At 41.4% G+C, this 25648-nt stretch overlaps 1 protein-coding gene across 3 annotated transcripts in view; it reads left to right on the top strand.

The window, feature by feature from the left end:
* The window catches only part of STAMBP (STAM binding protein), a 41661-nt gene extending 16280 nt beyond the window's left edge, over positions 1-25381 (top strand). For 2 of the 3 annotated variants that reach the window (XM_068564293.1, XM_068564292.1), the window contains exons 3-10: positions 12690-12765; positions 13083-13178; positions 14323-14686; positions 15733-15857; positions 16740-16877; positions 22351-22463; positions 23059-23158; positions 24724-25381. In XM_068564293.1, coding sequence (XP_068420394.1) covers positions 12690-12765; positions 13083-13178; positions 14323-14686; positions 15733-15857; positions 16740-16877; positions 22351-22463; positions 23059-23158; positions 24724-24780 — 1069 coding nt within the window. In that variant the 3' untranslated portion in view covers positions 24781-25381. The remainder of the gene's footprint in view (positions 1-12689; positions 12766-13082; positions 13179-14322; positions 14687-15732; positions 15858-16739; positions 16878-22350; positions 22464-23058; positions 23159-24723) is intronic. The other variant, XM_068564294.1, reaches the window with a different exon arrangement.
* Positions 25382-25648: the final 267 nt, after the last annotated feature.

The raw sequence follows: 25648 nt of genomic DNA on the forward strand, positions 1-25648 counted from the left end.
TGAGGGTTTTTGCATTTATGTTCATCAGTGATATTGGCCTGTAGTTTTCTTTCTTTGTGACATCTTTGTCTGGTTTTGGTATCAGGGTGATGGTGGCCTCGTAGAATGATTTGGGGAGTGGTCCTCCCTCTGCAATATTTTGGAAGAGTTTGAGAAGGATAGGTGTTAGCTCTTCTCTAAATGTTTGATAGAATTCTCCTGTGAAGCCATCTGGTCCTGGGCTTTTGTTTGTTGGAAGATTGTTAATCACAGTTTCAATTTCAGTGCTTGTGATTGGTCTGTTCATATTTTCTATTTCTTCCTGGTTCAGTCTCAGAAGGTTGTTCTTTTCTAAGAATTTGTCCATTTCTTCCAGGTTGTCCATTTTATTGGCATATATAGTTGCTTGTAATAATCTCTCATGATCCTTTGTATTTCTGCAGTGTCAGTTGTTACTTCTCCTTTTTCATTTCTAATTCTATTGATTTGAGTCTTCTCCCTTTTTTTCTTGATGAGTCTGGCTAATGGTTTATCAATTTTGTTTATCTTCTCCAAGAGCCAGCTTTTAGTTTTATTGATCTTTGCTGTTGTTTCCTTCATTTCTTTTTCATTTATTTCTGATCTGATCTTTATGATTTCTTTCCTTCTGCTAACTTTGGGTTTTTTTTGTTCTTCTTTCTCTAATTGCTCTAGGTGTAAGTTTAGGTTGTTCATTTGAGATTTTTCTTGTTTCTTGAGGTAAGATTGTATTGCTATAAACTTCCCTCTTAGAACTGCTTTTGCTGCATACCATAGGTTTTGGGTCATCGTGTTATCATTGTCATTTGTTTCTAGGTATTTTTTGATTTCCTCTTTGATTTCTTCAGTGATCTCTTGGTTTTTAGTAGTGTATTGTTTAGCCTCCATATGTTTGTATTTTTTACAGTGTTTTTCCTGTAATTGATATCTAGTCTCATAGCATTGTGGTCAGAAAAGATACTTGATACGATTTCAATTTTCTTAAATTTACCAAGGCTTGATTTGTGACCCAATATATGATGTATCCTGGAGAATGTTCCATTAGCACTTGAGAAGAAAGTGTATTCTATTGTTTTTGGATGGAATATCCTATAAATATCAATTAAGTCCATCTTGTTTGATATATCATTTAAAGCTTGTGTTTCCTTATTTATTTTCATTTTGGATGATCTGTCCATTGGTGAAAGTGTGGTGTTAAAGTCCCCTACTATTATTGTGTTACTGTCGATTTTCCCCTTTTATGGCCTTTGCCTTATGTACTGAGGTGCTCCTATGTTGGGTTCATAAATATTTACAATTGTTATATCTTCTTCTTGGATTGATCCCTTGATCATTATGTAGTGTCCTTCTTTGTTTCTTGTAGTAGTCTTTATTTTAAAGTCTATTTTGTCTGATATGAGAATTGCTAGTCCAGCTTTCTTTTGATTTCCATTTGCATGGAATATCTTTTTCCTCACTTTCAGTCTGTATGTGTCCCTAGGTCTGAAGTGGGTCTCTTGTAGACAGCATATATACGGGTCTTGTTTTTGTATCCATTCAACCAGTCTATGTCTTTTGGTTGGAGATTTTTTTTTTTACTCATTCAACAAATATTTTTTGACCATATATGCGACAGGTCACTTGGGATATCACAGTGAACAAAACGAAGTCTTAACTCTCATGGAGTTTTTATTCTAGTGTTGAAGACAGATAATAAAAATATATTTTTCAAGTGGTGATAAGTGCTGTGAAGCAAAGAAGGGAGCAGAGTGACTGAGAGGTTCTGTTCAATATAGGGCAGTCAGAGAAGGTGACAATTGCTCTGTTAATATTAACAGTATTAATCAATATTGTGCAATAAAATTATCAACTATTAAGCACTCTTTTTGGTGCCTACAAGAATAAAAATAGCAATATTTGAGTACTTCTAGTGCCAGACATTATTTAACTTACCCTTACAACAAATCTGAGGTAGGTATTATTATTATTTCTAATTTACAGTAGGCAAAAGTGAGCCTTAGAGAGGCTGTTTCAGTTATCTATTGCTGTGTAACAAAGCATCTCAAAGTTACCGACCTAAAACAACAACTTATTTGCTCATAATTCTGAAATTTGGTCAGGGCTTGATGGGGCCAGCACATCGGCTCACATGGATGGCTTGACTGGAGCTGAAGGATGCACTTCCAAGGTGGCCTCATATATATGGTTGGCAAGTTGGTGCTGTGAACTGGAAGCTTAGCTGGGACCACTGGGAAGGGGCTTCACTTATCTTCCATGTGGCCTCTCCAAATAGCAAGGTTGGGCCTCTCACAGCATGGTGGTCTCAGTGTACTTAGACTTCTTAAATGGCCACTAACTTCTTAAATGGCCAACCTAGGGCACAAATGTGGGAGCTACCAGGCCTTCTTAATACCTGGGCTCAGAAGTCTCAGAATGTTTTTCTTGCCATATTCCATTAGTTAAAGGTCACAGAGCCAGCCTAGATTCAAGAGGAGGGACTACTCAGGGTCATGAATGCCAGGAGGCATGGTTCACTGGGGGCTACCAATGTAATTGAATACTACAGTTTTCCCTTTGGTCTCTAATGATTTATGTTCCTTCTTCATGTACAGTTATACTCACATATCCTAATACTTCCAAAAGTCTTGTTCCACTTTTACATTGGCTCAAAATCTAGGATCTACCTGGAATCTTAGCTCATGGTACGAAGCACCTCCCTGTATGCTTAGGCCAGAACCACTCATTCTCCTTAATTCCTCTCACTTTCTCCTTCCATTTCAACCAAGCAACCTATATCATTGACTTTACTTCCTAAATGTCTCCCTAATCCCTAATCCTAACCCTAATCAGTTCACTTCCTTCCTTTTCCACCTCCTCAATTCTAAGCTACCATAATTGCTGCCTGGGCTACGGTGAAACTACCAGTTGTCTCCGTCATTCTCTCTTGCTCTTCCTTAATTCAGTGATTCTCAATGAGGGTTGATTTTGCCCCTTGGGGACATTTGGCAATGTCTGGAGACTTTGGTTGTCTCAACTCCATGTGTGGATACATCTAGCATGGAGATGCCAAGGATGCTGCTAAACATCCTATAATGGATGCATCCTATAATTAGCAGCATCCTATAGGACAGCCCCCCACAACAAAGAATTACCCATCGCAAAGTGTCAATAGTGCTGAGGTTGAGAAACCCTGCAATCTTTTCTTCACCAAGTAGCCAGAGGTCTTTTTCAAATGCAATCATGTCAACAGTCAGCTGAAAAATCTTTGCAGATCTTCCTACTGATTTTAGGTTAAGAATGTGAACCTCTTTTTTTCTGGTGCATAGCGTTCTCTGTAGGGTAGCCCCTACCAGGCTCTTTAGCCTCAGCTTGTGCACTCAGCACTTTGCTTTCTGTGCTCTAGCCACTTGGGCCTTCCTTCAGTTCTATACATATTGCATCTCACTATGGGACCTTACCCACGCTCTGTCAGAATGCTCTCCCTCCTAACACCCCCCCATCCTGACCCTAATTCTAACTGTAACAGAAGACCGAGTGCAGGTGTTGGGGGGAGCTGGCATCTGGGAGAGATCCAGAGGCTCCATATTGATGATTCTGGAGCGCTGAGTGAGGCCACTAAATATACCTCTCTGCTCTCCACTCATTATACAGAATCTTTTTAAAAAGGCATGATGGGACCCAGTGGGGAGGGTTGCAGCTGAATGGAGCAGTGAGGTGGGAGCCTGGCATTGCTGCTCTGAGAGGTGCACTGAGCAGTGCAGGCCCTGGTGGCTCCCAGGCTTCTGGTGCTCCCTACACAGGAATACAGTGATCCTGTCAGAAGCAGAGACTCCCAGGATCTTTGTTAACATTACCTGGCCTTTGGTTGGAGAATTTAGTCCATTTACATTTAAGGTAGTTATCGATATGTATGTTCCTATTACCATTTTCTTAATTGTTTTGGGTTTGTTATTGTAGGTCTTTTCCTTCTCTTGTGTTTCCTGCCTAGAGAAGTTCCTTTAGCGTTTGTTGTAAAGCTGGTTTGGTGGTGCTGAATTCTCTTGACTTTTGCTAGTCTGTAAAGGTTTTAATTTCTCCTTCAAATCTGAATGAGATTCTTGCTGGGTAGAGTAATCTTGGTTGTAGGTTTTTCCCTTTCATCACTTTAAATATGTCCTGCCGCTCCCTTCTGGTTTGCAGAGATTCTGCTGAAAGATCAGCTGTTAACGTTATGGGGATTTCCTTGTATGTTATTTGTTGCTTTTCCCTTGCTGCTTTTAATATTTTTTCTTTGTATTTAATTTTTGATAGTTTGATTAATATGTGTCTTGGCATGTTTCTCCTTGGATTTATCCTGAATGGGACTCTCTGTGCTTCCTGGACTTGATTGACTATTTCCTTTCCCATATTAGGGAAGTTTTCAAGTATAATCTCTTCAAATATTTTCTCAGTCCCTTTCTTTTTCTCTTCTTCTTCTGGGACCCCTATAATTCGAATGTTGGTGTGTTTAATGTTGTCCCAGAGGTCTCTGAGACTGTCCTCAATTCTTTTCATTCTTTTTTCTTTATTCTGCTCTGCAGTAGTTATTTCCACTATTTTATCTTCCAGGGCACTTATCCGTTCTTCTGCCTCAGTTATTCTGCTATTGATTCCTTCTAGAGAATTTTAAATTTCATTTATTGTGTTGTTCATCATTGTTTGTTTGCTCTTTAGTTCTTCTAGGTCCTTGTTAAACGTTTCTTGTATTTTCTCCATTCTATTTCCAAGATTTTGGATCATCTTTACTATCATTACTCTGAATTCTTTTTCAGGTAGACTGCCTATTTCCTCTTCATTTGTTTGGTCTGGTGGGTTTTTACCTTGCTCCTTCATCTGCTGCATATTTCTCTGTCTTCTCATTTTGCTTAACTTACTGTGTTTGGGGTCTCCTTTTCGCAGGGTGCAGGTTCGTAGTTCCCACTGTTTTTGGTATCTGCCCCCAGTGGGTAAGGTTGGTTCAGTGGGTTGTGTAGGCTTCCTGGTGGGGGGGACTAGTGCCTGTGTTCTGGTGGATAGGGCTGGATCTTGTCTTTCTGGTGGGCAGGACTTCGTCCGGTGGTGTGTTTTGGGGTGTCTGTGAACTTATTATGATTTTAGGCAGCCTCTCTGCTAATGGGTGGGGTTGTGTTCCTGTCTTGCTAGTTGTTTGGCATGGGGTGTCCAGAACTGGAGCTTGCTGGTCATTGAGTGGAGCTGGGTCTTAGCGTTGAGATGGAGATCTCTGGGAGAACTCTCGCTGATTGATATTACATGGGGCAGGGAGGTCTCTGGTAGTCCAATGTCCTGAACTCAGCTCTCCCACCTCAGAGGCTCAGGTCTGACACCCAGCTGGACCACCAAGACCCTGTCAGCCACACGGCTCAGAAGAAAAGGGAGAAAAAAAATAAAATAAAAAATAATTTTTAAAAATATTATTAAAATAAAAAAATATAATAAGTAATAAAAGAGAGCAACCAAACCAATAAACAAATCCACCAATGATAACAAGGGCTAAAAACTATACTAAGATAAACATAAAAATCAGAAACTAGTCTGTCGCATACAGCAAACCCCAAAGTCTACAGTTGCTCCCAAAGTCCACGGCCTCAGTTTTAGGATGATTTGTTGTCTATTCAGGTATTCCACAGATGCAGGGTACATCAGGTTGATTGTGGAGATTTAGTCTGCTGCTCCTGAGGCTACATGGAGTGATTTCCCTTTCTCTTCTTTGTTCGCACAGGTCCCTCCCAGGGTTCAGCTTTGGATTTGGCCCCGCCTCTGTGTGTAGGTCGCCCTCTGGCGTCTGTTCTTCACCCAGACAGGAGGGGGTTAAAGGAGCGGCTGATTAGGGGGTTCTGGCTCACTCAGACTAGGGGGAGGGAGGGGTACAGAATGCAGGGCGAGCCTGTGGTGGCAGAAGCCGGCGTGACGTTGCACCAGCCTGAGGCGCACCGTGCGTTCTCCCGGGGATGTTGTCCCTGGATCACGGCACCCTGGCAGTGGTGTGCTGCACAGGCTCCTGGGGGGCTGTGGGTCGTGACCTGTGCTCGCACACAGGCTTCTTGGTGGCGCCAGTAGCAGCCTTAGCGTTTCATGCCCGTCTCTGGGGTCCACGCTGATAGCGGCGGCTCGCGCCCATCTCTGGAGCTCGTTTAGGCGGTGCTCTGAATCCCCTCTCCTCGCGCACCCCGAAACAATGGTCTCTTGACTCTTAGGCAGTTCCAGACTTTTTCCTGGGCTCCCTCCCAGCTACTGTGGTGCACTAGCCCCCTTCAGGCTGTGTTCACGCCGCCAACCCCAGTCCTCTCCCTGCGATCCGACCGAAGCCCGAGCCTCAGCTCCCAGCCCCTGCCTGCCCCGGCGGGTGAGCAGACAAGCCTCTCAGGCTGGTGAGTGCTGGTCAGCACCGATCCTCTGTGCGGGAATCTCTCTGCTTTGCCCTTTGCACCCCTGTTGCTGCGCTCTCCTCCGTGGCTCTGAAGCTTCCCCCTCCGCCACCCACAGTCTCCGCCCGCGAAGGGGCTTCCTAGTGTGTGGAAACCTTTCCTCCTTCACAGCTCCCTCCCAGAGGTGCAGGTCCCGTCCCTATTCTTGTCTCTGTTTTTTCTTTTCTCTTTTGCCCTAAGCAGGTACATGGGGAGTTTCTTGCCTTTTGGGAGGTCTGCGGTCTTCTGCCAGCGTTCAGTAGGTGTTCTGTAGGAGTTGGTCCACATGTAGATGTATTTTTGATGTATTTGTGGGGAGGAAGGTGATCTCCACGTCTTACTCCTCCGCCATCTTGAAGGTCCTCCCTGTCAGTAGTTTTTCAGTCAGCGATCCTTTTTTTTCTTTTCCTTCATGCTTAATCTAGTTTCATTTGCTCACAGGGTGCCCCGTGTAGAGGTCTTGCCCCCAGCACTTCAGACCAGAGTTCCTAGGGCAAAGTGGCTGCACCCAACACCAGTAAATATTTTTGGCTTTGCAGGCAATTTGATCTCTGTTGCAGCCTCTGCTTTGTAGTGTGAAAGCAAGCCATAGATAATACACGAATGAATGGGTGAGGCTGTGCTCCAATGAAACTTTGTTTATAAAAACAGATGGCGAGCTAGATTTGACCCGCTAGCCGTAGTTTGCCAAGTCCTGGCATAGACAGCTCTTTGGAGAAGTTGGATAGGAAGTAAAGTGGAAAACTGAGGAAGTAATTGAAGGGGACAAGGAGTACATGAATGTGCGTGTGTGTGTGTTTTTTTTTTAAGGCAATTTTATTTATTTTTTTGTTTGTTTTTTAATTAATTAATTAATTTATTTATTGGCTGCATTGGGTCTTCATTGCTGTGCGCGGGCTTTCTCTAGTTGCATTGAGCGGGGGCTACTCTTTGTTGCGGTGCTCTGGCTTCTCATTGCAGTGGCTTCTCTTGTTGTGGAGCATGGGCTCTAGGCGTGCGGGCTTCAGTAGTTGTGGCACGTGGGCTCAGTAGTTGTGGCTCGCAGGCTCTAGAGCGCAGGCTCAGTAGTTGTGGCACACGGGCTTAGTTGCTCCGCGGCATGTGGGATCTTCCCGGACCAGGGCTCGAACCCTGTCCCATGCATTGGCAGGTGGATTCTTAACCACTGTGCCACCAGGGAAGCCCCGCATGTGTTTTAAGATGGGAGATTCTAGAGCTTATTTTTTGCTGATGGAAAGGATACTGTGGAGAAGGAGAGGCTAACGGTACAGAAAAGAGAGTTTCAGTGTAGAAATAAACTCTTATATAAGCAAGAGGGAGTAGGATTAACGGTACACGGATGCTTAAGAAGTTGATTTTTTTTCTGTGATTTGGTGTTACTTTGAGTGATATGAATATCAGTGTTAACAGCAAGACCGATTCGGGGAGTCTGTTCCTGTATGTGGTGTTCTGCTTATAGGACCATTTAACATGAGGAACGAGGCCTAGAGGAGAGGTGAGTGAGAGGAGGGTAGAATGTATTACTTAACTTGTTAGATTTGGGGTTTAATTTGGGACTTTGTTGGATTGGCTAGACCTGGATCAATAAATGTAGCTACCTTCATTTTTCCTGCAGATATCTTCAAGGCCCTAACTCTGATTCTGTGAACTGACAAGCCCTAGGAGTTGCAAAAAAACTTCTAGCTCAGTATTCTTGGTCAGTTTTTCTACCGCAGTTTACTTGGTATATTCCTGTCAGTTAACAACGGCTCACTTGGGCAGTTATTACACTGAGGAGAGAGGAGGGAAGAGGGTAGGCCTCTACCTCACCACTCTTCTGCCTCCCCCCCACTATTGAGTCATTGTTCTAGACCTTTTTGCATACTTTAACTCAGGATTTTAAAGGGCATGTTTGTTCTTTTCTCTTGAGCAGTTCAGGCGTCTTAATGATCTCAAGCACATTTCTCCCCCCTCAGAGGTTTCCCCTACTGTAGGAATGCTTTGCCTTTTGCAGACCCCAGTATAGAAGAAGGATCTTCAACATATTAAATCAGTACATATTTTCATGGTGAGCACAGACAGTAATCCAGGCGGTGGATTCTTTCGCAGCTTTTTATGGTCATCGACTAGGCTGCATAGAAGAGAGTTACAGAGGACTTAGGCAATTCCTGTCTGCTGTGTGAGCCCCCTACAACACAGACCTGCTTTCTGAAAATGGCCTGTCACCTGTGTTGAAAATGTTTACCACCAGGATTGGGGCTTATGGACTGAAGAGGGTTTTCATTTGTGCTCATGCTCACTTTGCTGACTAACTTTTAAGATTGGAAGAAATTAGAGCCCTTAATACATCCATGTTATAGAATTTCTGCTTGACTTTTTAAATTATTTTTACACAAAAGTAATATTTGTTCATGATTAAAGCAAATTTTTCTCAAGCCATACAGCAAGGGAAATATTAAAGTGAAAAGAAAATTCCCATTCGCCAGAGGTAATCACTGTTATGTTTCTTGTGTGTTTATGTGTTTGTTAAGAAAATACGCCCATGCAAACACATGGGCTCATGTCTTTATCCTTTTTTCTTAAAGCCTGAACGAGATCATACAATATTTTCTTTTCTACAATTTGCTTTCTTAACAGTCATATCTTTCCGTATCAGGACACATTGATCCAGCATCTCATTCTGCCTTAGGGCTGTTTCTTCTGCCTGGAACAGTCTTATCCCAGATATCGTCATGGCTTACTCTTCCAGTCCTTACTTAACTGCTACTTTCTCAGTGATGCCTTCCTTAGCTGCCCTATCTAAAAGCTCAATCCCTTCCCTGTCACTTCTATTCCCCTTCCCTATTAATGACTTTTTCCTAGCACTGATTATCTATAATACTTTATATTTTGTCTATTGTCTGTTCCCCCACTGTAATGTACACTCTATGGTGGGGAGGAATTTGTGACTGCGACATTCACTGCCAAATCGCCAGCCTTTATAATAATTCCTGACCCCATAGTAGATGCTCAGTAAATATTTGTTGAAGGAAAGAGTGAATGGTTATGTTGTTTTTCCACATTTGGGTACACCATAATTTATTAAATAATCCCCTACTGATGGTCATTTAGGTTTTCAGGTTGCCCTACTTTTATGAACAATGCTGTATTGAACAGTCTTATACATATATTTTTGTATTATTATAGGATAAATTCATAGAGGTGGAACTGTGAGTTTAAAGGATATACACATTCTAAATTTTGAATACTTGTCTCCCACTCCCCTTCCTCCCCTAAGGAAAAAGGTATTATCAAATTACAGTCCTGCTAAGAGTGGGTAAGGATACCCATTTCTCTATGCCCTTGCCTACACTGATTGTAATCAACTTTTAAGCCTTTGCCAATCTGATAGATGAAAATGATATCTCATCTTAATTTGAATTTCTTTCATATATAAGTAAAGTTGAGTACCATTTTATATAATTATTTACCTTTTTATTTACTTTTCTGTGTATCTCTTTTTTTCTGTTGTTCCATTAGGCTGTTTTGCTTGTGTTTTGCCAATGCATCTTTGTTTGCTTTGGTACATTTCCTGTCTGTAGGCTGCAACCAGATATAACCCGGAGAACAGTATACATCTGGGCCACAGCTATTCTCTGCCTAGAAAATTTCTAACCCTGGTGTTAACATCTTCATCTCTTCTTCTTGCTCACATTATTATTTATTAGTAAAAACAAGCATATAAACATATAGCAGATGTTGGCTATGTGCTAGGCACTGTGCTCAGCATTTTATTTATTTTAAAAAATCTATTTTAATGTCATAGCAGCCCTATCAGGTAGTACTAGTTTGTCTCTGTATATATAATTTATATAGAAACTGAGGGATGGTGCTGGAGGTCACACAGCTAGTAAGTGCTTAAAGCCAGGATTTGAACCTGAGCAGGGTGGCTCCAGAGCCTGCCCTCCTAACCACCAAGCTCTGTTGCCTCCAGTGTGGGCAGTGGGTTATGCTGCCCATTCTGTTTTCAGGAGATGCTTCTGCCCATATGTCCCCATTCAGAAAATTGACTACAGTTACTGAAACAAGAGAAAGGTATTCATGTTCAGGTCTGGGAGTTTTATCTTATAAGCTAGTTTTTATTACATGGTTCAAAATCGAAATAATAAAACAAAAGGTATATAGTGAAAATTTTCACTCCCACTCTTGTCTCATCCACTCTATTTCCCCTGTCCTCTATTTTTGCTAGTTTCTGTATATACTTCCTGTGTTACTTTATATACTTATAAACAAAATAAATGAATATATATACATGCACACAGGCATACCTTGTTTTATTACACTTTGCAGATACTGCATTTTTTATAAATTGAAGGTTTGTGGCAACCCTGCATTGTCAGATGATTCTTAGCATTTTTTAGCAATAAAGTATTTTAAATTAAAGTGTATATGTTTTTAGACCTAATGCTATTGCACACTTAATAGAGTACACTGTAGTGTAAACATAACTTTTTTATACACTGAGAAATGAAAAAACTTATTTGATTCGCTTTATTGCAACATTTGCTTTATTGCGGTAGTCTGGAACCGAACCCACAATATCTCTGAGGTGTGCCTATATATAATTTTCCCCTTTCTTACATATAAGGTAGCATGTTATATATACTTTTTTGCACTTTGTTTTTTCACTCAGCTCATCCAGAGGTTTTAAGACAATTTTATTCATCAGATATTTTTTCAGTGCCTCTTTATACAAGGCACTGTGCTGGCTTTAGAGGAATATACAAAGAAGCATGAAACACAGAAATCTCTGGCCTCAGGGACTTTACAGTCCTTCAGGCTGAGAGCATAAATGAAAATAAAGTGTGGTGTTTATATGACATGTTACTTTCTTGACTGATTGAGGCCTCAATACAAAGCACACTCAGCCTGCTGAAGGTAGTGAACATGTACCTTGGTCTTTCGAGTTACTGAATAATAGGTCTCTTGAGCACAAGATCTATGCCTTATTTATCCTAATATCCTCTTCAGGACTTTATGGTTGAAAAATGAATCTGTGCTTGTTTTAAGTATAGACTTCAAGGAAACTTTTAATTCATTTTTCATGAACCCAAAGGACAATTTTTAGAATTGTTTTGATTTTGGAATTCATCCCTGCCTGAGGGGTCTTGTGAAATTGGATTGAAATGAAATTTTCATGTGCCTAATTAGAACAGAAGGAGGACGACTCATCTATAGAGGGTGTGTTTTGGTGGGGATCTTCTTCTTTTCCCTTTACTGAGTCTTCCTCCTTTGTTTCCTCCTACCCATGGGCAGAAAGTGAAAAAGAGTCAGTTAATCCCAACTACGTAACAGTGTTTTGTGGCTGTGGGCAAGCTACCCTCAATTTATTTGTTTTGGGTCTCAGCTTGTGTTTATTACAACCTAATTCTATTGAAAGACATCTTTGTTCAGAACCCCTCCAACAGTTCTGGACATTCCAGGAGCCATGAGGAGGAGGCAGTACGATATAGTGGTTGAAAGAGTAGACTCTGGAACCGGCCTGCTGGCATTGAATTCTGAACCCTCCATTTTGGCTATGACAAGTTACTGAACTTCTATTTATTTTCACCGTCCCCAAGTAGACATCATAAGTGTTAGAGGTCTATGAATTGATTCAGTTTATTTTTCTCACTGAGCTTTACAGCCAAGGACAAGAACTGAAAAAGGAAATCTAGCACTTATGTTTCTCTAAGCACTTTTCATCAGAGATCATAATGCACGTTACACATGTAACGTGCACATATTACACGCATATAACACATGAACTGTCTAAGCATCTCAGAGCTTAATCTGGTGCAAGGAATATTCTTCTTTGAAGGAACATGAATCCCAAAGAAGAAAAGCCAGCATTAAAGGTCACACAGAGTTAGAAGTAGTAATAGAATGTGGGTTTTCTCTTAGCCTCCTGCCCTTGGCTGCCAAACTGTTCCCTGAAGAATGATTTGTGAGAGACCTTTCCCTTTGGAAGCCTGTTACTGTCACAACAAGAAGAGAATCTCTTTGGAGGTGTATTTTGGGGCACAGGATAGGCTTTTTCCTCCCCATCGTTTTTGTTGTAGGAGTCTGGTGCTGCTGCACATCTGATTTGGGAGAAGAGGGAAGCACTCTGTTGCTCTTTACAGGGCTAGAGATGAGTGGGGAACATGGTCTGTCAGGGTGTGCCTGTTACCCCTGCATGCCTGGGAACCCATCAGGTAGTCTCTGCAGGGTAAGGGAGTTGCATTGCTTCAGAGTCTTTTGGACATTTGGACATCTTCTTTGCATCACAGTCAATCTGATCTGTTCCCTTAGGCTCTTTATTGAGAAACTACCAAAGCATCGAGATTACAAATCGGCTGTCATTCCTGAAAAGAAAGACACAGTAAAGGTGGGTCTTCACTTTAACTGTTGCCCATCTAAAAGCTTCAGAGAAGCACAGACTAACTCCAAAATATAAGTAGCAGTGTCTGCATCTGAGCATCATATCCTGCAAATAGGAGATAAGGCCATTTCACTAGATCAGTTACGAAATATCAGGTATGGTATGGTAGGGGGTATTTTAAATTAAATTATTTAAATTTAAATTATTATTTAAATGTTTTTAGAAACATTGTTGCCATTGCCAACTTGACTTCAGTCTTTTTACTTCTCACCTTAATTAGCTGGCAATTGTTCTAACTCCCAGTTTTTGATTTTGTGTCTCAGAAATTAAAGGAGGTTGCATTTCCCAAAGCAGAAGAGCTGAAAGCAGAACTGTTAAAACGATATACCAAAGAATATATAGACTATAATGAAGAAAAAGTGAGTATGTAATAGCAAAAAAAAAAAAAACAAAAAGGGAAATTATTTTGGTTTCTTAGGCTGTGACCTAGGATTCTAATAGATATTTCAGCAGATCTTGTGATTTTAATGTGATATTTTACTTTGTTGGCAAAGACCAGAAACTCAAAAAAGGTGTTTAGGCTGAGGATTCTAATACAGATTTAGCTTGCTTATCTAAGAGGATGACTTGAGGGACAGAATATCTATTGCTTGTCTGCTATGTCTAGAGCTAGAACCTAAGAACAGTGAAAATCGCACTAAAGTATAGGGTTTTTAGATCAGAGAATTTGGGGTATTTGATACACATTTGATTATATCCAACATAGGATATACCTGTTTAAAATAATTGGGGTTTTTTTTCAAGCTATTTTCAAATGATTCTTGTTAGGAAGAGTCAGTTAAAACACATGAGAAGCTCTGCGACAGTGTCATTGGTCTGTGTCAGGTGAGAACACACACTGCAAGCACTTCCACATTCTTTTGTACACTCTACTGAATTCTGTTCTGGACTCTGATGTTGAAAATCAGAGGAGAGGTGAACAGCTATGTATTTCTAAGGTACGCAGTGAGTGAAAACCTTCATGAAGGAGATTGTTACTTGATGTTTCTTAGCAGTTTAAAATGTCACTCTATATTGGACCAATCACCAGAAAAATTTCAGAGGCTTCATTCAGGGTTAAAATTCAGTAGAGATCCGCAACATGGCAGTTGTAAGTTTGGATTTGGTTCTGTTTCACAGCCTTACTTGGAATACAGAATGTATACATGGCACACCAGAGGCTAAAATTGTATGATACAGATTATGAGGTGCAGACAATAAGTTGCCTTGAGATTTTGGTAAAAAAGAGAATGTATTAGTTAAAGTCATTGGGAAGGGTACCGAGAGGATCAGGACTTTACCTGTTTTTGAAGAATAGGTGTATGGTGGTTAGATAGACAGGAGCAGCAGCTGTTCCACGGGTGTAGAGGTACTAAGGGAAGCATGAATTCTGTGTTGGGAACTCACGCTAGAGCAGAAGTACATTTGGGGTAATCTTCCTGCTGAAAAACCTTGTCCTCCTAAGATGTGAAGTCACTTGAGTGTAAATAAAGTGTTAGCCTAACTCCTATTCATTCTTTGTAGAAGAAGGAAGAGGAAGAATTTGCCCGAAACGTAGCCATCCAGCAAGAGCTGGAAAAGGAAAGACAGAGGGTGGCACAACAGAAGCAGCAGCAGTTGGAGCAGGAACAGTTCCATGCCTTTGAGGAGATGATCCGGAACCAGGAACTAGAAAAAGAACGACTGAAAATTGTACAGGAGTTTGGGAAAGTGGACCCTGGCCTGGACGGCCCACTGGTACCTGACTTAGAGAAGCCCTCCCTAGATGTGTTCCCCACGGCACCTGTTACATACACACAGCCTTCGGACTGTAATACAACTGTAAGGCCTGCCAAGCCACCTGTAGTGGATAGATCCTTGAAACCTGGAGCATTGAGCAACTCGGAAGGTAGTGAATTCATTTGCTTGCGTCCTCTTCTATCTCAGCTGCAGCCAAACAGGGTGTCATTCCAGGAGATTCAACTACGACTCCCTCCATGATCCCACTCATTAGGCTCTGGTCACAGAAATCCATTTGATTAGTATTACTATACTGTGTTCTATCACAGCTATATTATAAAGTGGACTTTGCTTAAGACATATAGTTTACCTGGGCCAGGTCGATTTTCTGAAGAGCTAATAACATCCTTGAAAGTCAGACCCTCAGCTTTTAAGGGTTATACAGAGATTTGAAATGTTCAGTGAACTAGAGACCACTGTTGACCTTTTGTAAAGGAAATTTGAGACTTATAGTACCACCTTACAATTCAACCACTGACCTTTAAATAATAAAAAAGAGCTGCTGAATTGTGCTTGCCCTGCAAATGTTCCTAATTGGTAAGGAGTTTAGTCAAGGTAAATATTGTGTGTAGTCAGTGATAATTCAGTCTAGCCATAAAAACTATTGAGTCTTTCCTCCTCTCACCAATGTATGGCTATCTGAGAAAATAACAATAGCGGCAAAATGATGAGTATGCCTTGATTATTAGAATAGATCTTTTTGTTAGGAGTTGTCTTTCAAGTAGTCATGTAAGGAATTCAGCTTCGCAGAAGATCCACTTAAAAAGACAAGGTAAGAGTGGGCAAGGGGTGCTGGACTCTTGAAGCCTGGCCTTCAGGGTTTCTCCCCATGTACTCGGCAGGATTGTCTCTCACTATTATTCCTGAATAGCTCAGAAACTTCTTTTAAGCAGTAGTTTACCCTTGTGTTAACTTGAATGATTAAAGCCTCTTTTCTTTCCTTGAAATAACATACTCCCAATGGCTGTGGCAAGAGGTTGGAGAAGAGACTTTATAGCCCTTTTTCTTCTGCCATAAGGATGAGATCCCCACGCACTGCCTACAGTTGCAGGACCCCAGTGATTTAGCATTGCTCTCCCAGGTCTGCCAACTCTGAAGTCTGCTTGGGGAGGCTGTGCCCCATGATCTCAGACGTTTCTTCTTTCTCCATTACAGCTCCTACAATCGATGGACTGCGCCACGTGGTGGTGCCTGGGAAGCTCTGCCCACAGTTTCTCCAGTTGGCCATTGCCAACACTGCCCGGGGAGTAGAGACATGTGGAATTCTCTGTGGAAAACTGGTAAAAGACAAATGCTTTCCTGAGCTGAGACTGTTTCTTCCCCCTTGGCCTCCTGTGACTCTCAGAGAAGATATCCAGGGTCAGTTACTCTTTGTGCCAATCCTTCTGCCAAAGAGCCATGGGCAGCATAATGCAATGTCACCTTGATTTTAGTGACCCTGTATTTGATTGATTTTCAAAGTCCCTTGAACTGAACTGATTATTTTAATGCCAGTGGTAAGAAATACCTAATTCTAAACTTGGTAGGAAGATCCTGTATATCAGCTTTTGAACACCGACTTTATGGCAGGACCTGGGAATATGAAATATGTAAGGCACAGGGCATGTGTCCGCAAAAAGTACCCAAGCACTTTGGAGAGATGGGAGATATACACCAAAAGATAGATAGTATGCTGACTACTATGTACAATAAAAGCACTAGGAATTATGAGGAAAGAAGGATCATTAAATGGAGGTGCTTAAAGAACCCATTACTAACTGCTGAATAAATAAACACATAAGGTGGAATAGACTTAAACTGAGCTTTAAAGGATGGGAAGGGCTTAGAGAAATAGTAAAAGGAAGCTACTCTAGACATGAACAAAGGAAGAGAAATGGTACTATACCCAGAGCTTCTTAAGAGGCATGAGTAGACAGGTTTGGCTGCAGCAGGGAATTCCCACAGGGCTGTGGGCATCTGTGGCTTTGCAGAGGGCCCCAAGCAATGTACTTGGGCAGTCAGGGTTGTGAACATGACTGACATAAGGGACTCACCTCACGAAGAAGGCTCATGCTGGGAGGAAGGGCCTTCGCTTGTACAGATGTTTAACTTTCCACTGCCGTGACAGAGTGGGGTTGCCTAAGTGCCAGGGAATTGTGACAGGCTGTTTTCTCATTTGACAGATGAGGAATGAGTTTACCATTACCCACGTCCTCATCCCCAAGCAAAGTGCTGGGTCTGATTATTGCAACACTGAGAACGAAGAAGAGCTTTTCCTCATACAGGATCAGCAGGGTCTCATCACACTGGGCTGGATTCACGTAAGCAATTCCGACCTGTCCAGGGGTTCGTCTCCTCTTCTCACATGATGTTATAAACACACTGCTTATTTTTTTTCTTGGAGCAGAGTGAATTGTATCCAGACTATTTAGGTGGTTGTATTTCCCTCTGTTGGATGCAGACTTGACTTCCCTAGCATACTTAACTGCTTGCACCACAGTATTGATTTCTGGGCATTACTTAGGGCTTTTTAACTTAAAATTTTTTAATGGAAATGAACTTGTTTCCCTAAAGTCCCAATTCCCCTGTGAGCATGAACAGTGATAGGATGCTAGCCTAGAGTATACGTGGACCTTGACGGTAGAGACTATGCCTTACTTCGTACAAATGATGTTCCTGAAAGGTATATAAATCAAAATATTTTAAATGAGCCAAGGAAGTTAATTCAGATGCCTCCATTTGGTCTTTCTTAAAGCAGCCTACACTTTTACGTAAATCAGAAGGGCCACCAATATAGGAGATTTTCAACTGTCTGCATGTCTTAACAGTCTTCTGGTAATATTCAGGTAAAATATAATTCCATCCCTAAAGATTTCTTCTTAATTTTTCTTTCTATTCCTTTTCAACCCCTCATTCTCATAGACCAAGCTGTTTTCCATGTTGTGTGACAGGGTTACATACAAACAAGGCAGCTCATTTCTGGATTTGGGAAGATTGTACACACTTGTATGTTAGAATTTGGGAAATACTGACCTGTGAGGCAGTCAGTGTGCCTCTGTCCTTTCATAAATATTTGCCTTTTATTGTGTATCCCCCGTTATAGTACATGGGGAGTAGAAAACTTGTACCTTATCTGCCAGGCGATACAAATTTGAGTAAGATATGATTTTAGTCTCATAAAGGAGACTGACATATAGACAAGTCATAACTCTTCATGTGAGGCAGAATGTGCCAAGTGCCTAAAGAGGTGCAAACAGCCCTGTGGAATTCAGAGGGAAAGATCACACCTGGGGTGATTTTCTAGAATTTTGACAAGGTGAGCCAAGGGAGAGTTCCATACGGAGGGGACAGCATTGGAATAGGCAGACTGTGATCCTGGAGCATTGAGTGGTCCAGTTTTCTGGGGTTTATGGTTCATATCAGGAAACAGTGGTAGGTAAGCTTTCACATGATACATTAGGAGCAGTGTTCTGGAGGGTTTTGGGTGGACAGGCAGGATAGTTCTGCTTTTCAGTGAGGAAGTTGAGGCAGGGAGATCATTTAAGAGGTTAACGTGATGATAAAATCTAATAATGATGAGAGCTACGGTGACGTCAGTGCATTTGGGAAGGAAGAGATAAATGTAGGATTTCAGAGGATGTGGGGAATGAGTAAGAGAGGATGATGAGTAAAAGTGATGACTTAGAGATTTCAGGCCTGACTCATGGGGGTGGCAATGATTAATCATCTCATAAGCAGAAACAGGCTCCAGCAGGAGAACTTACTTGGAAGTGGGGCAAATGGTGTCTTCAGTTCTGAGTATTTGACATTATATTGGTGGAGGTAATTATCAGGCAGTTGGAACTTGGGAACAAGGTCTAGGTGGGAAAGAGAACTGGGAGACCTCGGCGTAGAGCTGACCTTGGAAGCCTTGGAACTGGAGGAGGGTGGAGAGCAAGAAGAGATTCACTGGCAGCTTGAAGGACAGGCCACTTAGGGGAGCATAGGGAGTAGTCAGTCATGAAGTGAGGAGATGTCAGAGAAAGGTGAGGGGAGTGTTAGGGCACAGATGCCAAAGGAGGAGGAACGTCTTAAGAAGAAGCTTCAGGATGTTAACTATGTCACATGCTGCAGAGAGATGAAGACTTCTATGAGCCCTTTGGATTTGATGAGGTCATTGATGACCTCAATTTAGTGGGTTTTAGGCAGATTAAAAAAGTTTAAGAAGTAATGGGTATTGAGGTTGTGGTGATAGTGAAATATATACTGATTTTTTTGAAGAGCTTAGCACTGACTAAAGGATAGGAAAGAGATGGAATGGTGGCTTAAGGAATAGCCAGGTTGAGAGAGTTTGCTTGATTTATGGTTTAGTGTGAAAATGTGTTCTGTTTTTATTTTGGTTTTTTTTAAGCCTTTATATTTGAAATATATATAAGAAAGTACATAAAATAAATGTGCACTTTAATGAATCATTAAACAAACATCTGTGTGCACACATTACCTAGGTCAAGAAATAGAGCGTCACCAGAAGCACACTCCCACCTCCGTGTCCTGCCCAGTCACCCTTCCTCTCTGGTATAGATAGTCCCTCACTTGACATTTCTGGAAATTCTTTGCTTTTCTTTATAGCTTTACCACCTAAGTGTGTATCCCTAAACTCGATAGTTTAGTTTTGCCTGGTTTTGAACTTTATGTAAATAGAATTATATAATATGTATTCTTTTGTGCTTGGCTTCTTTTGCTCAGTTTTTAAGGTTCATCTGCATTCTTGTGTATAGTTGTCTGAACATGTTTTGTTTTGTTTTGTTTTAATATATTTATTTATTTATTTATTTTTGGCTGCGTTGGGTCTTCATTGCTGAGTGCAGGCTTTCTCTAGTTGCGGCGAGCAGGGGCTACTCTTCGTTGCGGTGCATGGTCTTATTGCAGTGGCTTCTCTTGTTGCGGAGCACGGGCTCTAGATGCGCAGGCTCAGTAGTTGTGGTGCATGGGCCTAGTTGCTCCGTGGCATGTGGGCTCTTCCTGGACCAGGGCTCAAACCCGTGTCGTCTGCATTGGCAGGCAGATTCTTAACCACTGCGCCACCAGGGAAGTCCCTGAACATGTTTTTAAGCCCAGTGAGCTGGTGGAGTATAGTGGAGCCTGTGCAGGAGATGTCAGAGGTCAGGAGAGACAAGGTAATGTGAAGATAGGAAAGTATTAAATCAAAAGTACAAAAAGGGGGCTTCCCTGGTGGCACAGTGGTTGAGAATCTGCCTGCCAATGCAGGGGACACGGGTTCGAGCCCTGGTCTGGGAAGATCCCACATGCCGCGGAGCAACTAAGCCCGTGCATCACAACTACTGAGCCTGCGCGTCTGGAGCCTGTGCTCAGCAACAAGAGAGGCCGGGATAGTTAGAGGCCCGCGCACCGCGATGAAGAGTGGCCCCCGCTTGCCGCAACTAGAGAAAGCCCTCGCACAGAAACGACCCAACACAGCCATAAATAAATAAATAAATAAATTTATTAAAAAAAAAAAAAGTACAAAAAGGGAATCATCTTCATATGGGGGAGAAAACACTCACTCCTCTGAGACAGAATTGAAGGAAGAAAGAAAGATACAGAGAGATTTTTGAGGTTATAATTGGAGGGGTTGAGGGAACTCATTTTAGGTGATCTTGCTATCAACAAGGTTGAAGTCTAGATCCACTGTCCAGCAGGAGGAGACAGGTAAGTTTAAAAACTGGAGAAGATGGGGGAAAGTTTGGAATAATTTCTGTTTAGACTTCAGGTAGATCTTAGCCACAAATGAGTAAAAGGATTTTTAATATCAGTGAGGGCCTAGCTAGGAAGGAATTTAGAGCCTAAATTGATAGTATTCCAGCTTTTTTTCCCCATGATATTTCTGTAGCATTCCTTCCTAACTTGGGATTAAAAGCAAACAAAAGCAGACCATAACGTTTGCTCAGATCTTAAAATTGGCAAGAGGAGAAGGCAAAAGGTCAATTCTTCCTTCTCTGCCTTGCCAGCTATCAATCAGGTTCCCTGGTCCAAAACTTTGTATGGTCATGTTTATCACCAACTATTGTGTAACCCCCAACTCAGTATTCAAGGCACTCCTTCACCTTGGCTTAGCTGGCATTGCTCTCCTGTGGCTGCTCTACTCATCCAGGCACCCAGGCTGCCCTGAGCATTCACTCTCCTCACTTATTTCTGCTCCTTTGGTGTATTGTTTTCTCTTCATAAAAATGCCTGCCTCTGTCTCCAGCATGGTGGGCACAGTGAGCATAACTGGTTTTTCAAGAAACGTGACTGTAGAGGGAAGGAGAGAAGGTGCAGTAGTTAGTGGGGAGCAGAGGCTCAAACAAGATTTTTTGGTTTAGTTTAACAATTATTTATTGAGCCCCTGCTATGTGTCTGTATATCATCTTTCTAACTAACCCAACTTTAGATTGGAGGCCTTCATCAGCTTGTGTAGGTCTTATTTGTTCTCAGTCAAAATTTCAGGCTGTAACCATGGGATGTAGGGTGTTGGCACAGGCCGTTTGTCCCTAACAGTCTATAGGATCATATTCTTATTAGGTAGAAACTGTTTCTCCCTTGTGGTCATGAAAGTTCTTTCCTTCCCCATGCAGACCTGTGTGTAGATTTACTGTCAGCACTCAGCTAACATAGTTCCTGTATTGCAGACCTCTTCCACAATGAGCTGGTCACAGCATTCTATGCAGTTGTGCTTCTCAGATGAGGCTGCACCTAAGAATCATTTAATGAGCTTTAAAGAAAAAAATTTCCTTCTCAGGATGGATATTTCCAGGGTGGGGTGCAGGAGCCTGTGCTTTTGACAAGTTCCTCAGAAGCTTCATTTTTTGCACAACAGGGTTGAAAACACTGGTCAAGGGCACATATTTATTTTCCGTGCTTTTCTGTCAGTAAAGATTGGTGGTCTTTTTGAGTCATATTGGGTCTTTCTTTTTCCATCCTTGTTATCTCACACCCCCTCTGAGATGAACGTTAAGTCATTATATGGTCCATTTGTGTACAAAGAGTATGCACAATAAAACATTAAATAACTGGGGGATTCCAGTGGTTAGGACTCAGTGCTTTCACTGCTGTGGCCCAGGTTCAATACCTGGTTGGGGAACTAAGACCCCGCAGGCCACGAGGCGCGGCCAAAAAGAAAAAAACAAAAAACGATTAAATAACTGGAAACAAATGAGATAAACTGAATGTAATTTAGATGGTGCTTTAACTGATTACCCTCAAAATTCAATATCTTGGTCTTTTTCTCAAATAAGACAGGGTCCTTTGTGTGATTTAACTACCCTTCTGAAATCCCAGTAACCCTCTGCCTCTCATATCCTTGAAAGATATGCTTTAACAACAGGACAGCTTTTGCCACTTTTGCCTATAGAGCCCCAGACTCATCCTTGACCTTCTAACCCCTCCGTCAGGAAGAAGAATCATTCATCTAACTGTGCTTTGTTAAGTCCTTGACTTCTACTAGGTTGTTGTATTGGGCAGCAGGTACTGTCTGTTCCAGTATGGGAGACTCCATTGTGTCGAGAGAGCTTGTGAGGAGCCAGATAAGTCTTGATGGTCAATTAGAAATTGAGTCTCTTCACATACTCATGTTACACGATACTCGTTTACAGTGCTGGGAAGGAAGTTCATTACTTATTATGAACTTCAGGCATATTCCTCACGGCTGCTAATGGCTTTGTACGTAAGGAGATCATGGCAAGTTATTGAGAATTACTTGGCTCTACCTTCCCTCATGGGCCAGGCTTGACTGTGTATTCTCGCTGAAGGGGTCCCTGCCTTTTTTTCTCTTCTCAGACTCATCCCACGCAGACCGCCTTCCTCTCCAGTGTTGACCTACACACTCACTGCTCCTACCAGATGATGTTGCCAGAGTCGATAGCCATTGTTTGTTCCCCCAAGTTCCAGGAGTAAGTACCTAGGGTGCGGTTCAGGGTTTTGCAAGGAGATAGCTGGGGAAAAGCCTCAGAGGAAACGTTCTCCATTCTTAAGACCTTGTTCTCTATAAAATATATAGATTGTGGTATTGATTGGCTTTTTAAAAAGGCTTCCTTTTAAGCCCTATATCCTGATAAACCTACTCGACTTGTTTACAAAAGTATCCAAGCAACAACCTAGGTGCTTTTATAAGAAAAGGACATAAAAAATTTGAAGTGTTTGACTTGAAGCAGTAGGAATTTCAAGAGATTGATATCAGATTAGAAAATTTCAAAATCCAACAGATTATCTCCAAAAATTAACTTCTTTTTCATTTTAAATCCTGTTATTTACTATGAATTCTCCCAGTAAAACTAGCGTGGCGGTGGTGATGAGTCATTCTCTAACTCTGATTCATTCACCAGAGAAGAGACCTATGAGCCAGCATACTTTTGAAGCTGTCTCAAAGTGAGCTCTTCACTGCTCTGTGTGTGTGTGTGTGTGTGTGTGTGTGTGTGTGTGTGTGTGTGTGTGTGTGATTGAGGGGACACCTTTGCTTGACTCTAGACCTGCTTTTTCTTATTTCAGAACTGGATTCTTTAGACTAACCGACCACGGACTAGAGGAGATTTCTTCCTGTCGCCAGAAAGGATTTCATCCACACAGCAAGGATCCACCTCTCTTCTGTGTATGTATCTATGTAGAAGAAATCGGAGCTGTGCTTTAACCAGGGAAGACAGTCAGAGCTGATGAGGCACATTGTCCTTTGTGCCACACGTAGAAGATCAGCCTTGTCACTTATTTTTCCAAATCTTCCTAATAAAAACATACATGGGAAGCGGTGTGGGATAGGAAGGAGTTTGAGTCTCAGCTCTGCTACTTAAGGACTGTGTGTCTTTGATCAAGTTACTTAACCTTCCTGGGCCTCAGCTTTCTCATCTGTAAGTGGAGATGATAATAATAATAATACATACTTGAGTAGGGTTATTGACAGGATTAAATGAAGTGATGCACAGAAAGTACCAAGTGCAGTAGCTTGCTTATTAAATGTTAGGTTTTTTCCTTCATCATCATCAGTTGCTAAGCCTGCACTTCAATAAGAGATTTGAATTCAAAAGAAAAAGCCACTTAAGTAAAGTATATTTAATTTTGGAATTTTGCTTTTAATTTGATTTTAGATAACAGGGATTTTTATGACCTTCTTAGAAAGTTTTTTTCCCCAGGTGGTATTCTGTGAGTAAAAAGTTTCAGTTGCTGATAAGTATGTTTCAGTTTTTCCCCTCAAATCGAATGTGATAGTATTGCTTCACTCCGTGCTGGCCATGGAGTATTATTATTTCTTCTGGGTTCCCTGAAAAGTGACCAACATGGAAAAGGGACTCAGACCCTTGTCACATAAAAGAAACTGGGGATGTTTAGGAGAGAACCCCAGGGAGAATCTGAGAACTGACTGTAAGTGTTAGAAGAATTGTTGTAGAAAAAGTATTGGGTGTGACTCCCAGAACTAAAACTTAAGACCCTGTGGGATGACAGTTTTCAGCTGAGTATGGGAAAGAACTTTCTGACAGACTTGTTCACAAATAGGTCAGCCTGCCTTGGAATGTAATAAATGTCTAGGTACCAGGATGTTGAAACAGAGGCTACACAATCCCCCAGAAATGCCTGGGCTTTCAGTTAGGATGACCCCTTATGCATGCCAAGAGGGAGTATTCCTTATGTGAGAGTAGGTGTACTTTATTATCCGGTTGACATAACAACCCAAAAAACTGCAATGAATTCAGCAGTTATTTAAATAAGTGTATATTTTATGAATGACTCTAGAATATACATACATTTGAAAAATAAATGAAGGTATATGTGCCCACATTGATTCAGGCTACAGCCTATTGATTCTGGGTTGGTGGAAGTAATAATTCCCAGACCCCTTACCATAACAGCCATTTAAGTAGCAGTCTGGCTGCCAGCCTGGGAACCACTAGCCAGAATAAGCATTGTAAATAGGAGTTTTGTTTGTTTGTTTGGGTTTTTTTAAACATATATATTTATGTATCATGACAATATACAAAAGATATAAGAAGTTAGGCAATGAATTGCTTATTGTAAATAGCTTTTAAACTTGCTTTTCAAAGATAAGAAAACATACAGGAAGTTAAGTAAAAGATATCTTCCATGACTTCAACAAGTAAGGAGTTTTAAAGATGACTTTTCAGAATTTTCCAGGACTTCCCCTTTCTTTCTTTTTCCCTATTGCAGAGCTGCAACCACGTGACTGTTGTGGACAGAGCAGTGACCATCACAGACCTTCGATGAGAGTCTGACCCAGACACTTCCCAAGAACTATAAAACCATATCAGTGTACTGTAGCCCCTTAATTTAAACTTTCCAGAAAGCTCTGGAAGCTTTTTAAAACAGAATAGAACGTATCACCTGGGGGAGAACTGATTTTCTGTTTCTGGTTTGAAAAGAAATAATTGAATGTTTTTTAGGCACATCTGGAAAATAGCATGATCATGCTAAAGCAACTTTTCAGTCTGCCTGTAACTAAAAAATTAAGTTGAAAAAATGTTGTAATGAACACCTATATACCCTTTGTTCTAGATTCACCAATTGTTAACATTTTTTCCCTCTCAGAGATCCTTCTAACTTCTCTGCCAACTTGTTTATTGTTTACCTTTGGACTAATTAAGGGCATCTATGCAGAAATTTGGAAGCCATTTAGAAAATCTTTGAGTTTTCCTGTGGTTTATGGCAATATTAATGAAGCTTATCATAAGGCTGAGGGAGAGCTCGCTGCGTTTGACCAGATGGTGAGGCCCAAGAACCCTGAAAAATGATTTTGTCAGGAGTTACTGTTATTTAACAAATATTTCGGGATATTTTTTCTTCTACAATAAAATAACAACTATATATATTTTTTGTGCTCTAGAATGATCTGTTGGATCAAGCATTGTCTAGAGAGGTTAACTAAATGGTCTGGTTATTTGGGGAAAGGTGAGGGGAAAATGGAATTTGAGATGTACCAACATCGAAGGTATGTCCCAGTTCACTTTTAATTGTTCAGTCTTTTCTCTCTGCCTTTTGCCATCTTCCAGGACTGTGAAGTCATCTCTATTCTTTTGGTGCTGTCTCAAGTCGGTCATCCCATTCACTTCCTCCTTATGCCCTAAAAGCGTTCAGC

This window comes from Eschrichtius robustus, chromosome 15, assembly GCF_028021215.1.
Source record: "Eschrichtius robustus isolate mEscRob2 chromosome 15, mEscRob2.pri, whole genome shotgun sequence".
Taxonomy (NCBI): domain Eukaryota; kingdom Metazoa; phylum Chordata; class Mammalia; order Artiodactyla; family Eschrichtiidae; genus Eschrichtius; species Eschrichtius robustus.